Below are 17749 nucleotides of genomic sequence, written 5' to 3' on the forward strand. Positions count from 1 at the left end.
TTTTTCTTTCCTCTCTCCACAGGCAATTGTAGTATCTGAGAAAGTGAGAGGGAGAGGGAGTGACGAGGGCTCATTTTAATGCAGTATTTGATTTTAGATGTTCAGCAAGTCATTAAACTGATAATTGAGACGCTCTGCTCATATTATCCCTGTCTTCCTGACTGTCCTCCTCGCACTCCCGGGCCGGTCGGAAACTAGGGTGTTGGTTTCTGTTCTTCTGGACAGTCGCACGTCGAAGAAAAAGAATTGCGCAGGTCACGGGCGAGCGCGCTCGACCGCGTGGACTGTCACAGCTCTGCGGAGAATGACGTCAGCGTCTCTTTAAAATGATGAAATGGGCATGGGCTCTGTTTCCAAACACTAGAAACTGAAGGTACGCCGTCCGGCACTTCACAGACTGAAATATCGTTGTGTAAATATCTTCTCAATCCGATAGGCTGAACTATTTCATTGTGGGTGATGTAACCGGGCGCTTTCTGGGAATACCGGCGTTGTGCCGAAATGCTCGCAGTACAGTCTCCTGACCAGTAGATGTAGGCTAACTACTGTCTCATCCGTATCAGTGATGAAGACAGTGTTGACGTCCGTGCACAAGCGGGAATGATGATAACACTACAAACATACTGTATCTTTTATTTACCGCATAAAGAGATTAGTTTTCCACTGTCTAATCTGCGTCATGCTTTATTCACTCCGTGAAATGAATAAAGGCCGACAGACTTGGGCTGGTGATGACATTAAACACAAGTGTAGTTATTTGGGCCGGAAGTGTCCCGCCCCGAGGCTCTGGTTGGCTGCTCGAGCCACCGCCACAGTGACCGAGTCGTTGCTCTCTCGGGGTATCTGCCTCTCGTGCAGTCGTCCATGTTTAACCCCGTGCGTCCCCCACACCGCACAGCGAGTAATCCGCGTGCAGAACTAATCCTTAAATCCTCTCGCGAGTCGCAACGCCCTCCCCTCCTCCTCCCATCCTCTCCTCTCGCGCGGGCCTCCCGAGCAGCCGGCGGGGTCTCCAGAGCCCGGCTCGCGCGCGCGAGGACTCTGTTCACAAGACCACACCTCGCGCGGCCACCAGACTATAAGAGGGGGGACCTCACGAGAACATTTCACCCCGAAATAAAAACAAACAAACACACACACACACACACACACACACACAAAATATTTATTGTGACATTATATTCAAAACAACTGTAGTTGTTGTTACAGTTATTTTAGTAGGCTAATCAGTAGCCAATAAATCAAATACTTTCTTTTGATAATGGAGTTAACTATTTGGGACAGCTATTCATTCATTCATTCATTCATTCATTCATTCATGAACTCGTTCATTCATTTTCTATTTGATTATAGGTTCTTTAATAAACTGCACAATTTATTGTGCTTTCTGAGGATTAGCAATCAACAACACTGTTATTTTGATGTTCGTTCAAAATGTTCTGGTTTTTTTTACAGGTAAAGCTACTTTTTTAATGTATTGTTTGCATATTTACAAATAATTTATCATATTTTTACATTTCACATTTTATACTAAAGACACTAAATATAAAAATACATTTGTGACTATTTAGATTTTTATCACAAACAAATTTGCCTGTCGTGTATGCAAATTTGTTTGTGATAAAAAAATTAAATAATATTTTCATGATTTGTTATCACAACTTTATTTCTTTTGTCAAATCAACTGGGATAATTAATGTGGTTCAGATAACATAATATTTTGAGTTTCTCTTGATTAAACGAATCTCCTTCATTGTATCAACTCAAAAATTTAACTTCAGTGAACTCAAAATTGTAATACAACCATAGCCTACTTACTTTTTTTTATTTAAACCAACAATTATTTTTATTATTTTTATTTTTAATGAAGTATTCATTATCGTTATTTATTGTTTTAGTCTATTTTTAGTAAAAACAAATAAATATAACAATCTATTTATTTCTAACATAAATAATGTTATAAACAACAGCAGTAATAACAATAATAATCTATCTTAGGCAGTATGGTCTAGCCCTGTTATCCAAATGGTGCGGCCAAATCGTATTAAAATACCCACCCCTCCCCCTCCACCCCCCGCGCCTCCCTCCCTTCTTCTCTCTCCCTCCCTTTCTCCGTTCTTTCAGACAGACTGTTTTGCTGCAGTGAACGGTAGCCGTGGAGAGAGGAAAAGGCAAGAAAAACAAGAAGACAGCGGAGGGCGGAACGAGAACCAAGACAGACAGATCCATTGGGACCTAGCGTGAGCGCCAGCAGGCATAGACGGGTCCAACACTCCAGAACCAACGGAGCCAACAGGCATCACGAGGAGCGCTTATATCGGTGCGTATTGTAATCTGCCCTCCTTTTGAGCTCACAGACACGCAGGGGTATTATTGTCGTTGGCGTCCTGGTGCTTATACAGATGGGGGGGGGGGGGACACCTGTCAGGTTTGTAAATAGGGGAACGCTCGTGCTCTGGAATGCGCCTGCATCCGCGCGCGCCTCTTCTGACGGGCGCACCGGGCAGAAAACCATTCAACGAGCTCGAAGGTGTTAAACTATGAGCAAAGGGAAGGGGGTTGACGTTAAAGCGTGTTTAGGCTTACTGTAAATGCGCCGATGGTTGCTTTGCCCCCTTGCGTTTCCCCTCCCCTCCCAATCGCGAGCTTTAGTAGCATCTTCTCCTGCATTCAGCTCGGACTGTGTGCACCTGCTACTGTTTTCCGTGGTTCGGTGGGGCGTCCCGGTTGCGCGGATGAGAACGGGACTGGTTCTCAGCGGGAGAGAGAGAGAGAGAGAGAGAGAGAGAGAGAGAGAGAGAGAGAGAGAGAGAGAGAGAGAGAGAGAGAGAGAGAGAGAGAGAGAGAGAAAAATAAAGAGGAGAAGTGCGAGAAAAGAACCGATGAGTGAGGGAGGCGGCGCGGGTGGCTCCGTTTCGGGTCGCGTGCCCTAGAATTGCAGCAGGTATCATCACCTCGTCCAGTCGCGATGAGGCGATATTTCGCCCTTGCGCTGAACGAACACACACACACACACACACACACACACACACACACACACAGAGTTTGACAGCCACTGTCCGTCCATGCCTCCCTCTATAGTTGCACAACAATACAGAGCATCTCTGCGCGATCGCCCGCCCGATCCGCAGGCAACGCTATGACTTGCACAGTTCACAAAAGCTCACCAATGGAGAGTAAAAGGCAAACAAACGACCTGGACTATTGTGTGAGCGCGCGCGCACGGTTGTGGCCACGCTAGCGCTGAATTCTCAACGGGCGACAGGTGCACCTTCTTCTCGCGCGCAGCAGCAGTCAGAGTAGGAGAATAATGAGAGCGGTGTTAAAGGCTACCGGGAGGATTTCAGGGGCAACACTCTACAAATCTTAATTCTTGTCAGGCATGCACTCACTTTTACGTAGTAATTGTCGATTCAGAGTCGTTTTCTGGGTTACTGAGTGACGAAGGGAATGTTTTCGATCACTGCGTCACATTACACACAGCGAATGACACGAGACGATTAATGAAAGCACTGGGGCAGCGCGTGAGTGAAGTGTGTGTGCTCAGCATCTATGCGAATGCGACCAATCAGCGCGCTCTGTCTGTTAATGAGTGTGTGTGTGTGTGTGTTGTCCTTTCTTCCAGTCAGCGCTTCGGTGAGCTTCTCTACTTCTCCTGGTCTCGAGAGGACTATTGGGTTTAACGTGCTGGACTGATGAGCGGGATGCGCGTGCGTCAGAGTATGACATTCCCGTCATTCCAGCGAGCCGCTCTTAGGGCTCTCGCGGCCTTGACGATGCTTCTCGCGACCTCCGTTCGGAGCAACTACGTTTTTGGTAAGAAACCCCCCTCTCTCTGCACTCACTCTGCTCCTCCCTCTTGTTTTCAGTGTTTTCTGTTTCTGGGAATCACAGAGCCGTTAATAAGCTCGTGGGGCACAGAGGAGCCTCCCCCTCCTCTCAGCTCCAACGGAATTTTCTGCTGTGTTTTGTAATTTTGGGAACAATAGCGCACATACCATCTATCTATCTATCTATCTATCTATCTATCTATCTATCTATCTATCTATCTATCTATCTATCTATCTATCTATCTATCTATCTATCTATCTATCTATCTATCTATCTATCTATCTATCTATCTATCTATCTATCTATCTATCCATCTATCTATCTATGTCATTTCTCAAGAAGGCTATGTGTACACTCTTAAAAATAAAGGTTGCAAAACTGGGTTTTTGTAGCGATGCCATATAGGAGAACCATTTTTGTCTCCTCAAAGAACCTTTCAGGGATTTAGAACCATTTTCTAAACCAAAAATCTAAAGAAACTTTTTCCACTTTAAAGAACCATTTGTGGTTCCATGGATGTTAAAGGTTCTTCATGGAACAATAGATGCCAATAAAGAACCTATATTTTTAAGAGTGTATACACATTACACAGTGCTAGCAGGCAAGTTGGATCTTCTTTTTATTATAAAATATTTTAATTATAAAGTGTTTTAATGAACTTGGAAGGATTGCAGCTTGAAATGTTTGATGCTTTTATTATGAATACACCACAAATAGAGGAGAGATCTATCTATCCTCAAGCACATGTGCAGCACATTACACAACTTACTGAGTTGGACTGAATCAGTCTTCTGGCTTGTGTAGGTGTGTGACTATTACATTGATCCTCTGTGGAGTTTAGGACTAAACAGCATTTTTATCAAACCTTTTCATTATAAAATGCTTTTTCATTATGAAGTTTAGTAAGGAATGCAGCTTCTGTTGAAATGTCTGGTTCATTGTCACAGTTTCAGCAGACTGATGAGTGTAGATCATAACTACTTTTAATTTTTAGTTGGAAGTGTAATTGCTACTGCACAAGTGTTCATTACACAATCACAATGAGTTGGACCGAATCAGTCTACAGGCTTGTGTAGGTGTATTGTTACTCTCTAGAGAGTACTCTCTGAACAGATCTCTATCAAATGATGGTAGATGATGAATGATGATTGTGATAGTTTTCCTTTTCATTATGAAGTGTGAACTAGAGATTTGTGTTGAGATGTTGGATTCAGAGAGATTGTGTTATTGTCTTTCTTTCTTTCTTTCTTTCTTTCTTTCTTTCTTTCTTTCTTTCTTTCTTTCTTTCTTTCTTTCTTTCTTTCTTTCTTTCTTTCTTTCTTTCTTTCTTTCTTTCTTTCTTTCTTTCTTTCTATCGATCCTGATCTTATCCTTTCTCTCTCACACACAGACAAACACTTTAACTGTCAGCTGTTTTTGCTGCTCACTGCATTATTCATTATTGTGCTTTTTTTGTGCTTTTGCATATCCACTAACCCTATGCATCCTTAATGCGTATGTGAGCGTATGTGTGAGTGTGTGCAGGCTTTTTGCATATGTAAGAAACTCATACTTTGGTTTATGTGCTGTAGTGGAGCGGGTTGTTTGAGAGGATGTATGGGTTGTTTGATTGGTGCATATATGTATGAGCATGTTGAATGTTGGCTCTGAAGTGGGAAACAGTATTTTGTGTTTTGTATGTTGTGGTCTATGACTGTAAGAGTTACATTAAATTACTTGTGATGCCTGTTCCTCCTGCTTTTGAAAAACTTTCCTTCGCTTACATAACCAATCAGTGTTGTGCAAAGTCGCCCACCCACCTTCTATTACAAATTTATTTTGAACTAGTAAGCAGCACAACTGTTTTCAACACTGATAATAATAAGAAATAACCGCTGGCTCTGCTCTCTTTTACCTAAACTACTTCAGACTTATGTGCCATCCAGAAACTTGCGCTCTGCAAGTGAACGTCGTCTTGTGGTGCCTTCTCAAAGAGGCACAAAATCTCTTTCTCTGACCTTTATCATGACTGTTCCCTGCTGGTGGAATGACCTACCGAACTCAACCCGAGCTTCTGAGTCCGTAGCCATTTTCAAGAAACGGCTGAAGACACTTCTTTTTTGGCAGCACTTGATCCAGTAATACTAACATTTTCTCTTCTATTCTATTTATAAAAAAAAAATCTTTTTTTTAACATGTACTGCGTTAGATTAAACTGAGAAGGGTCATCATAGCACTTACATATTGTTGTCCTACTGTTAGTTTAACTGCTTCTATTGTTCTCACTTGTAAGTTGCTTTGGATAAAAGCGTCTGCTAAATGAAAATATGTAAATGTAAATGAAATGTTTCTTGAGCACCAAATCAGCATATTAGAATGATTTCTGAAGGATCATGTGACACTGAAGATTAGATTAATGATGCTGAATATTCAGCTTTGTCATCACAAAAATAAAGTACATTTTAAATAGGACTATTAAAAAGAAAACATTCACAATATTACTGCTTTAACTGTATTTTTTTATCAAATAAATGCTTGGTTAGCATTAAGAGAAAAAAATCTTAGAGACCCCAAACTTTTGAATGGTGTGTGTGTGTTCATTATGCATTGAGAACAAATTAAACTCCGCTCCGCGTCGTAACTAACAACGCCCCTTAGCTGTTCTAAATCCACTGTAAAACACGGCTCTAAGGGGCTTATTGCTTTTATAAAACGGTTACTCCATAAAAATATTCATTTTAATATTTATTTTATTCATAAAATAAACACCAGCAACAAAAGCTATAACATAACACATGTGGACTGGAACTATCCGTTTTATAAAATAAAATAACAAATAGAATTAAAATGAAATTAAATTTTTTTTGAAACCCTGGAAACTCGACTTTTGACATATTCAAGCTTTTCAAAATTTGCAGACTGTGCTGGTGTTTCTGCTGAGTTTAGTGTGTAAATCATACTTTACATATTACAAAGGCTGGTGTGTATTAAAAAGTGTATTAAACTGACAATGTATACCTTTCAGCCTTAGTAAACAAAGCTTTCATCTTTCCAACTGTAATTGTATGTATATATGATGGTTATATAGGATGATCAGTAGATCTGCACGATTCTGGATAAACTGAGAATCACTAGATGTTCTGAAAAAGTGTTAATTGCTGCACCCTATTAAAAAAAACATTTAATGAATGAATGATTTAATGACTCACTCATGAAGATTTCACTTGTTTCATTACTGAATAAATCAGCATTTTTTTAACAAATCTCTTGAATGAATGATTTAATGACAAATAGGCTACATTTTTAACAGTCACTTGTCGCAACCTACTGGTGTAACGATGTCATTGATACACTCGTTATTTGAAGCGCCATGTTACTTTCAAAAGGTGATTTACTCTATTTGAATAGCTACTGTAGACATCAGTGTTTATATCCGAACTATACACTTTTATCACAGTACTTCTGTGATAATTTGAATTAAGAAATAATGATCTCAATAATCTCAATCGGAAGGCTGTGTCCTAGTTAGGGTGCATGTCTCGGCTGCCACGCCTTCAATCTCTGTCAAAGGACGTCTTGATTTAAAGGATCCTTTGAAGGCAGCCTTCGTTTCATGTACTTCATTTGGCCTGTTTTGAAGGATGCATCACGTGTATCCTTCAATCACCCAAAATCCTTTGCACATATTCCAATTCACAAAAAAGAATTAGCAGAAAATGATGTGCTTGTCCAATTTCACTACGTAATGCAAGACAAAAAAATTAAAAGATTCTGGAGATAAAGGCATTTTGTTTTGTTTTGTTTTGTTGTAAATTAATCACATAATGCTAAACTGCATAATGTAAACCACTGGGAGAAAACAGATGGTTGTCATTATCTGTACTGCATTAATAAAAAGGAAGTAAAAAATAAAAATATTTTTCAAATTATAATTTTAGTAGTATTAGAAACAATGATACAGAAAATTCAGACACCCACGTGATCTTATTCCTAAATGACAATGATTCTGCTATGTCTATCAGTCCTTTTTCAAGTTCAATCACAGCAAACATTCAAATCTGCGTTGGCGTAGCATTAAAGTCCCCCTGTGGTAAAAATCAAGCTTTTAATGTTGTTTATGTCTATGCGGTGTTTTTAATATGCTTTAAGACAAACCATGTTCAAATTCATAAGTCAACACCATTGCTGATTATTTTCTCCTTAACACTGCTGTCCAAAGACAGTCTCAAAAACACTTGGTTTTGAAATCGCTGGTGTTTCTGACGTCACAAACTACCTTGTAACCAATCAGGTCAACGTGTGATCGTCAACGAGTGGATCTCTGAGCTGTGTGAGTGGAGGCGGGGCTAATTTGCATATTCATAGAACCACGTATACTAAATGAGGAAAGGGTATAGGGTTAAATTCAAGCTATTTTAAGGCATGAAGAATTTTGTTTCAAGGAAAAAACGTTTAAATATGTCATTTTGGTGTGACTCCAGACGAGTCTTCTTGAATGCGTCCATTTTTAATGTGCCTTGACTGCTGTACAGTCTGACATTAAAGACAACTGAGATCTTACAGTGTGAATTGGCTTACAGCGAGGATTATGTTCATACAGTTTAGCAAGCAACAGTCGTAAAGGACAATTCTAAATTGTACAGTGCGCATGCGGCTTTAGTCCACAAGACTGCATGTGCACATGAAGTGTGCCATTTAGGACAGGGCCTAAACTGGTCACGCTGTCTAATTTTGATTCATTCACTGAAAAGAGCCGGCTCAGAAGAGTTAATTGTTTGTGAATCTGCAAAGGCCTACACTTAATGCGCTGTGTTTGTTTTCGTGTTTCGTGTTTGTTTGTATCCCGTAAAAGACAACTCAATAGAAATATAAATTTTTTTTCACGGTACACTGTTACACCTCATTCAATACAGTCTGCAAACCCACATTCACAACTCCGGTAAATATGATCTATTTTGTAGCAACGTCATAGGCCCTGCACTTTCGGTCTCGTGGACTTACAATGGCTACGTGTGTCTGTTAAGTCCATGGGTAGGGTGTCCCATTTTGTTTAGTAATTTTAGGTTTCAGAACCTAGACCCTTTGCGGTCAATATGCGCCCTCAATGCGCACTTCTTTTTCTCGACAGTCAAAGCGCAGTTATGTCACGAAAGTGCGGACTCGTAGGATCACCTCGAGTGTTTAGGGTGCCATTTGGCATAGATTATATCTGCGATAATAACGGTGTGCTGTAGTTACTGTTTTTGTCTGTTTCTATTTTGAGCTATGGTGTTTGTTATTGCTATTATTCTTAATAACTATTGCTATGTTTTCACATTTGTTCAACTAGGTTATATTGTAAGTTGAAAGCTGTGCTAAAGCATTAAAAAAGGAAACAAGATTAGCATGTGTATCATGATATGAGTTAGGCTAATGTATATCATGATATAAGTTTATCAGGTCTTCACTCATAGTTTCGTGAGTAGACTGTAAGTGTGTGTGAGAGAGTGTTCAGATGTCCAGTCATGTTGTCTGATGTGTTGGCTACGCATTTGAATTTGGCTGTGTGTGAGAGAGACAACTTTTCACTTTGGTCCTCTGGTGTGTGAGGGATATCCAGTTCATCGCTCATGGTCTCTGCAGTGTGCATGAGTTCGTGGAGTTTTAACCTCTGTTCTCTGATGTCTGTGTGAGTGTGTGTGCTTGTGTTGCTCATGTGGTCTCTGATGTGTGTGTGTGACTTGTAGGACAGATCACCCGTAGCCTCCGATATGTGTGCTACATCCTCTGTGACATGTTTGCGAGCAGCTCAACATGTGGTGGAAGCATCTGGATATCCTCCATAACCTGCTTGATCAATTCTGAAAGGTCATTTTAAAGAGGACGGCACAGCCCTGGGGCTCATTTCATAGGGCTTAACAACTGTGCATCACAGATTCATCGAAAGAGAAAGAGACACTGCAAGGGAAAATTAGCCTTTTTGTTTGTTTGTTGTGTGGCTGCTGACGGTGTGATGAAGGATGTTGTTGTGTCCCTCCACTGACCTGAGACATTTTGATGGCTATTTGTGTTGCTAGTGCACATTTGGGCTGAGTGATTTATGCAGTCTTACAGTGTAAAACCCTAGTGATGCTTGCTGACATATGTGCATGTTTGTGAAAGCATGTCAGGATTAAAGTGGTATTATATGTGTGTGTGTGTGTGTGTGTGTGTGTGTGTGTGTGTGTGTGTGTGTGTGTGTGTGTGTGTGTTGTGTAATCGAATGCCTCTAAGAGATCTTTCGAGTAATGTTCATTATAAATGGTCCTGAACAGAATAGCTACTTAGCATAAATAATGCAGAGTAATGGATCACTAAAAAACTGATTAGTCAGACGACAGGCCACAAATTATTTGCACACTTTGCACATCTTAACCCCTGATGGCTCTTCTCTCACAACACAAGAAAACACCAGAAAGGTCTGCATGTGGAGAAACTACTCATGGGACATTTTATAAGTCATTATTATGGATTTTTTTAAGTGGTTTATAGAAAAAACATTTTTTAATTACTCAAAAGTGAATTTTGTCTCACTTGATTTACTTGTTTAATTTCAAAGAGAGGTAGATTGTTCTTTTTATCCTGTTATTGTTCTTTTGTGTTTCCATTTAGAGACAAATATCATCCTGCAACGGTTCCTGTATATGTTCCATTAAAATGAACACACTAGCATTAAAACAAAATGCTTTTAGATAAACAGTGTTTTTTAAATGTAAAGATTATATATTGATTTAAAATGTTCCAATACCTTGTATGCAGCTTTTTTCCTTCCGTCTCTAAAGCATCTCAGCTGAAAAGATGCATTCTTCTCCGAGAAGCAAAAATGGAATTATGTTATATAATTTAGCCAAAATTAGGTATCTTAGAGGGCAATGAGGCATCACAGATATAGAAAAGCTTTCACATTTGTGTTTTCATAAAATGTGGTCAAGGTTGGCAACTCATGTAGATTTGGAAAAACAAAAACCTCATACCTATAGCTGCTCACTACCATCTGCAGCATATTACACACCAAAATGGCAAAGTGTTAAATACATCATGCTCCAATTTGACTATTCCTGGGAGCCCATGTTTTTAATTCCATTGAAAAACAAAGCTCCCAGGCAATTACAGTGAGCACTTCTGATTCTCTAGATCTATTAATGTCTGCAAGGTCAAAATTATATCATATTTTTATTGCTTGTAAACATCATATACAAAGTTTTTCAGCCCGGTCTCACCCCAAAACGTCACATACTGACGCGTCTTGACCAAACGGCAATATACGACGAAAAGGGTACCCCTAAAACGTCCATATGAGACGAAGACATAAGCGCACCAGCAGCGCCTCTTAGCGGTACCCTAACGCATACCTAAACCTACCCATAACCCGAATAGTCAAGTCAAGTCAAGTCAAGTTTATTTATATAGCGCTTTTCACAACACAGGTTGTATCAAAGCAGCTTCACAGTAATAAATTAGAACAATACATCAATGTTTTGTCAAAAAATAGTCACATACGGACGTTTTAGGGGTACCCTTTTCGTCGTATATTGCCGTTTGGTCAAGACGCGTCAGTATGTGACGTTTGGGGGTGAGACTGTGTTAAGTTTTTCTATGAGTTCACATAACTCAAGAAGTTGGGAAACAGCAAGATGTTATGTCTGCTTGAATGCAGTGTGTTTTTTTGTAAAAAAAAAAAAGTATTTTCTTGTTTTTCAATCATGTGGCCATTAGCATTTTTTGCCACATTCCCCCTGCTGATCGTTTAGTAGGCTGGTGTTAAAGATGAATAGATAATGAGGAGAAGAAAACAAATTCATATGTTTGGATGTGGCGGCTGACTTCACAACCGTAATGTCAAATTAATTGGGAGTAAGATAATATAATGTTGTTCTAGTCCAATATTTGCAAAGATTCTCAGAACAGAACCACTCAGTCCCTTTAGTCCTTTCCAATCAAAGCCGTTGCATGCGAAAACCTAAAAAAACGAATCTAGAGACGGCAGCTCTGCTCTGAGGTACGTAATGAATGTGAATTGGCTCTTCTGGCCCAGCACCAGAGTGGCTGTCCTGTTTCAATGTAGACTTGGATAAAGATCAGTGTAATCAGTATACGGCTGTTCAGGGTTTTATAGACATGCGTGAGATCTGTAGGTGTGTTGAGATTGTGTGTGGCTCTGGATGTGAAATACACCTGCAAACAGAAACAGAAGGAGAGAGAGGGAAATGAAAGTCACCCTTGTCTTGGCGTTGTTTGCATGCCGGAACCCCTGAGTGAGACGCACAAAGTCAGAGAAAGGACATTATTTCCTGTCTACGATCTCTAAAACACTCCACTGACTCCTGGGAAATGTAGTTTCCCAAAGCTTGAAAAAAAATCCTCACTGGTACGAGATGTTATCTGTAAGTTAGAAAGTGATACAATTGAGAGTCTACTCCAAAAGACTGAAGTGGGTGCTGAGGGTGTGTTTTCTCTCTTTTTTGCTGGCTATAGCCTACATGAACCTTTTTGTGCTCTCTAGAAAGTCATCTCGTGTCAAGGGGTTTGAGCAGAGATTGTGTACAAGCAAGAGAAACTTGACCTATTAGATTAAGGTTTAGTGTTGAGACTTCTGTGAGTTCAAAATGGTTGTATCTAGAGATGTAAGAGTGGCTATCTGATTGGATTAAATGCACTCTGTCTTCTATGTTTCCTGTGTAAGCTGGGATAGATAAAGATCCCCTGTCATTAATCAGGACATGAGTGTTTTTCAGGAATATTCAGACATACATGTTCATGAGATGATGCAACAAGCTTAGAAATATATCCTTGCTTTGAATCATAAAACAATGCAATTTTAGCTCCTAAAAGCCAGGGTTGTGTTCAAAACTGTATTAAGAATGTTTTCTTTTTTAATTCCAGTTTACTTCCTGGATTTGAATTGAATCTTGATTTTCATCTCTTTTCGTTCAGTTTAATACATTTGTCTATTATTTAATCCAGCTGATCTTAATGGTTAGTCAATAAATCTTTTGATATATCTATAGTTTTCTATAGAATTAGATTCAATAGATGAAGTAACTACTTTGTTTGCAATTTCCGATACGGATAACCAAATGTAATGAATTCTTTTTACATAAGCAATTTATCTCTGATTATAACCACTATGTTGAGATGCATCAGAAGAAGGGAGACAGATGGCATCAAATTCAGCATTTTGCATTACAGTATGTATGCCATGTGATACTGTAAACAGATTAACATGGTAGAGTGCCACATTACTGTAACTCATTCTTATAAAGGTCAACTACAGTATAGATTCAGTCATATGGCTCAGTGAGAACTTTCATTGTATTGACAGCAAACTCTGTTTTAGCACGGAACCTCATGGCTGTGTCATTACTTCATCGCACCTTTTGATAACACACTGAATAGATACTATTACAAACATTATGGATTTTATTTTAGGTAAGTTAGGTAAGTGTATTTTCTAATGTGGCATCTGTTGCCTGTGTTACTGTAATTGTTTCAGGAACAAGGGTGATTTGAAACATGTATCTTGCATTGTTTGCTATGAAATGAATTGATTGTTAAAATTACTAAGTTGAAAGAAGATCATACTGTTGTGTTTTGGTGATTAAACCAAATGTTCTCATTACATCTTACAATAATCTTGTGTTTGAAGCAATGATTATGTGGACTGAAAATGTGTATAACTGAATGAAAGCATGAGATCAGGTTTTGAAAGAATGACTAGCTGTGTACTAAGTGTGATCAGTTTGGATTTTTGTACTAAGAGGTTTAAAATTTGTATACCTTGCTTGTGAAAATAGTACCAAAGCCAAAACTACCAAAACTAACTGTCATTTTTATCTGGAAAAGCAACATTTATAATTTTGAATGACAAATCTTAATCTTTAAAATTAAAAAATACTCTGGAAGTCGGAATGTTTTAAAGGATGGATGGATGGATTGATTTGATTTGATAGATATTTTAGATAGATAGAATTGTGTATGAAGTTTATATATACATTATATGTAGTAGTTTTGTGGACTAGGGTATAAGAACACTTCATTTCACAGAATGAATTACCTGTGTGGAATTTCTTTGAATTGCAAATCAGTAAATTCATCTTCCTGTCATTTTCATTCAGATTTACAATTCACCTTCCTGTGGAGTGTGGCCAGTTTAATTCATGTTCCAACTCATGGATTGAAAGGCTAGGCAACCTCTTCAATTTTGTAGGGAAGTATGGAATATGGGATGCAGCCAACATCATAGAAGTCATTTGATTCAGTAAGAAAAGATTGTCCTTGGATTGTTGCTCTATTGGATTTGAAGCCCTGGAATTGAAGTTCAATGTATAAGTCGTAAACATGTGTTCTGCAGAGGGGTTTGAATGGTCTCAGTACATTATATGCACGCACAGTCGGTGGATAATTCCTTATTGCTAATTTGTTATCTTCCATCTAAACTCTAATAACTGTAGGCTGATGCTGTGGAGCCCTAGATTCATCAGCATACAATATGTTTACTCTGACATGAGGCTGAGCTACAAAGCTCTTAAAACAGATGCTATCTGCATTACAGGGCTGTAGGATGAGAGCTGATTTCTTGGGAATAAAGTAATGCCAAACCATGAATCACCCTGTGGCGTACTTGTTTTGCAAAATGCAATAGCCTGTCCTCAACCACCAGTTCATTGCTTGAGAAAACACACATCTGGGAGAGGGAAAAAATTTAAAGCATTCCAAGGATTCTATAAACTTGCGTCACATTTCCATTCTATGACTTTGAGTTCAATGACTATAAGTTTAAATGGATTCATATTTTTCCAGATTTTTTTCTGAGCTTTATTATTTATATAATCTAAAAATATCTATAAGCAAATCAAGAGGCAGAGAGCAATCCGATCAAAGAGATCCCAGTGCCACACATTCCCAGATAAACATCACAATGCTCTACTCAAAGCAGTTTGGCCCACTTTATGTGGGTATTTTTATCCAGCCGACATCGCCCGTGATATATTTTTCATGAATAAAAACATGGACTTGGTTCTCTCCAGTCTGCACCATGTCAAAATTGTGCAGCAAGCTAAAGGGCCCCCGTAGCGGGCTTCAAAGGTTCTGCGGGACCGTGCTCGGGTCCGCAGGAATGAGAGCTGTGTCCATTCTAACGGAGGAAAGCATTTCCAATTAGCCGGTTGGCAGTTGGATCACACTTCCTGCTTTCAGGAGTGCCCTGGGGCTGTGTTTACCACTGCAAAGCTCCCTGGGAAATGCGATCTGTTTGAAAGTGCTGGTGTGTTTGCTTCCTTACCTCAGCGTAACATGCGGCTGTGGCTTGATTGAGCGGCTTGGCTCCTCCAGATGTGGCCAATAATGATGAGAGATTAAGCAATGGGCGGTAATGCTGGCCAATCATTAATGTGGATGAGATTTAGAGGCGGGAGAGCTGTGTGTAAGTGCCAGTGGCTCACTTAACTCAGAGGACAGATTTGTTGCTGGCATCTTTTCTAATGCCGCTGATTCTTTCTCGCGCTCTTGCACTCTCTTTCTCTCTTTCTCTCGCTCTCTCACACACCCTCTGGGTATTTGTAGTACATTTCCTCTCTCTCTCTCTTTTTGTTGCCAGCATCTTTCCGTTAAAATGTAAGTCTGTGGAGTAGAAGGCCTGGGAAAAGAGAGAGAGAGAGAGAGAGAGAGAGAGAGAGAGAGAGAGAGAGAGAGAGAGAGAGAGAGAGAGAGAGAGAGAGAGAGAGAGAGAGAGAGAGAGAGAGAGAGAGAGAGAGAGAGAGAGAGAGAGAGAGAGAGAGAGAGAGAGAGAGAGAGAGAGAGAGAGAGAAAAAAAAACTGGTGTTGAGAAGAAGCAGGGAACCCTGTCAGTTCCATAGACTGTTATCTTATGAATCATGTTTTCAGGAAGTGCTTTCCAGCTTCTCTGACAGTAAGATGCATCACAGGCTCTTAAGCAGAGGTCATTCTCCCCTAGGAAATGATCCACAATCATTGATAATATGATCTGTCGACAAACCACAGATGAGCTGGTAAATTTGTTTATGCCGTCTATGATCCTGCGGCCCACTGTTCTGCTGCGATGACTATGATTAGTGAAGTTATCATTAAAGCGATCTACTGAGTATTTGCTGTAACAATCAGCCTATTCTCTGCCTCTTCCATTTTATTTTAATGAACTTTTCATCACTTAACAAGCACCTCACGTTCTGCTCCTTTTTAAAGCGAAATTAAATTTTTCAAAGAATAGGTAAGGATCTTGGCTCTGCTGTATATCCTCAGTGAGCGTGTGGGAAGGAATATCTTTAGACAACAGAGGTTGGGCCCTCTCCTCCATTACCAAGCCATACTTCTGTTTCTCTCCAATTATCTCCCATTAGAAAAGCTATTCAAAGTTCATTGGATGATTTCTGAGCATATATTTAGTGGATTAACCTTTGCTTATGATATGTGTTACTACAACATTTTAAAAACAACATTAGTTTTGTTTCAACCTGTACTTTTTGAGTCCAGTGCTTATATTTTATCTTACATTAGGTTACTACAACTACTACTACAAGTTCAGCTGCATGGTAATATCAGTATGAAATATATTATTTACTATTATTTATGTAATAATACAGATTCATTCAGATTACAGGTTACAAATAACTGATTTATTTTATAATATGTTTTAAAGGTACACTATGTAACAAAACTGCATGCATTTTGTGGAAGAACATTGTTTTGGCAGTGTTTCGGCTCTGAGTGACTCTGCGGATGATTATGGTTATCCTACTGCTCGTAAAACATTCACTAATAGACTTAAAGGATATAACCAGTTTAGATGGAAAGGATCTCAAGCTGACTAGCTGAAGACATTACAGTAGCTAAACCCACTGACACGATACTTCCTTGAAAATAAATCTCAGCACAGCACTACAACAATGAAATGGCCCTTCACAACAGATAATTCTTTACAATGAACTCTGTTAGAGAGCTACATATGGCATTTTATCTGTTCAATAAAATACCTCACTCACCTTTCAAGTAATAAAAATGCCATCTCCGTATTGCTTTTACAACATTTCAAATCACTCAGTTCTCGCCATCTCCAAAAAGTCAAGCCGATGTTGACTCTCGTTTTATTACGAGCTCTATCGCGTTCTCTTTTCACCAGCACTCTCCTGTTCTGTGTTCTTTTTAAAACGGTGATTCCCTGGAGGTTTGATATTTAGCGCTTTCCATGTCAAAATTTCTTGCTCGTTGTGACAACACACAAACTATTTACAACAATGACGAGACACACATTGGCGAGTGACATATGTATGCAATGTCCTGCGAAAACCATCCTGTCAGGTCTAAAATATTAATACTTGTAATAGGCTTACCAAAGTGAATCAGGGTAAAACAAAAACACGTTTTGGAAGCAGGATTTATGATGTATTGACTCGTTTAAATTTGGTTCATTTTGAACAAAAAAACTTACATAGAGTAATTTATTCCTGTGATGCAAAGCTGAATTTTCGGCATCATTACTCCAGTCTTCAGTGTCACATGATCCTTCAGAAATCATTCTAATATGCTGATTTGGTGCTCAAGAATCATTTCTACTTGTTATCAGTTTAAAATGGTCGTCCTGCTTGATTCATGAAGTGTGGAAAGTGTGGAAGTGTTTTTTCAGGATTCTTTGATGAACAGAAAGTTTGAAAAATAGCATTTATTTTAAATAGAAATCTTTGTAACATTATAAATGTCTTTACTGTCACTTTTGATCAATGCATCCTTGCTGATTAAAAGTACAGTATATTTTACCAAGCCCAAACGTTTGAATGTGTAGAAGTAGTATATATTATATGTTATATTAGTACATTTTAATGTGTACTTTTATATTTTTTTATTATTGTTACTTTGTACAATATCTTAATTAATCAGAAAATTAGATGCAATGATGACTAGGAACTTT

At 39.0% G+C, this 17749-nt stretch overlaps 1 protein-coding gene across 2 annotated transcripts in view; it reads left to right on the forward strand.

The window, feature by feature from the left end:
- The first annotated feature begins 2122 nt into the window (after nucleotides 1–2122).
- Nucleotides 2123–17749, forward strand: part of cadm3 (cell adhesion molecule 3) — a 68492-nt gene continuing 52865 nt past the window's right edge. Inside the window, exons 1-2 of one of the 2 annotated variants that reach the window (XM_081374208.1) lie at nucleotides 2123–2320; nucleotides 3626–3816. In XM_081374208.1, the coding sequence (XP_081230334.1) occupies nucleotides 3696–3816 (121 nt within the window). In that variant the 5' untranslated portion in view covers nucleotides 2123–2320; nucleotides 3626–3695. The remainder of the gene's footprint in view (nucleotides 2321–3625; nucleotides 3817–17749) is intronic. The other variant, XM_081374209.1, reaches the window with a different exon arrangement.

The sequence above is a fragment of the Scardinius erythrophthalmus genome, assembly GCF_964197995.2.
Source record: "Scardinius erythrophthalmus genome assembly, chromosome: 9".
Classification (NCBI taxonomy): Eukaryota; Metazoa; Chordata; class Actinopteri; order Cypriniformes; family Leuciscidae; genus Scardinius; species Scardinius erythrophthalmus.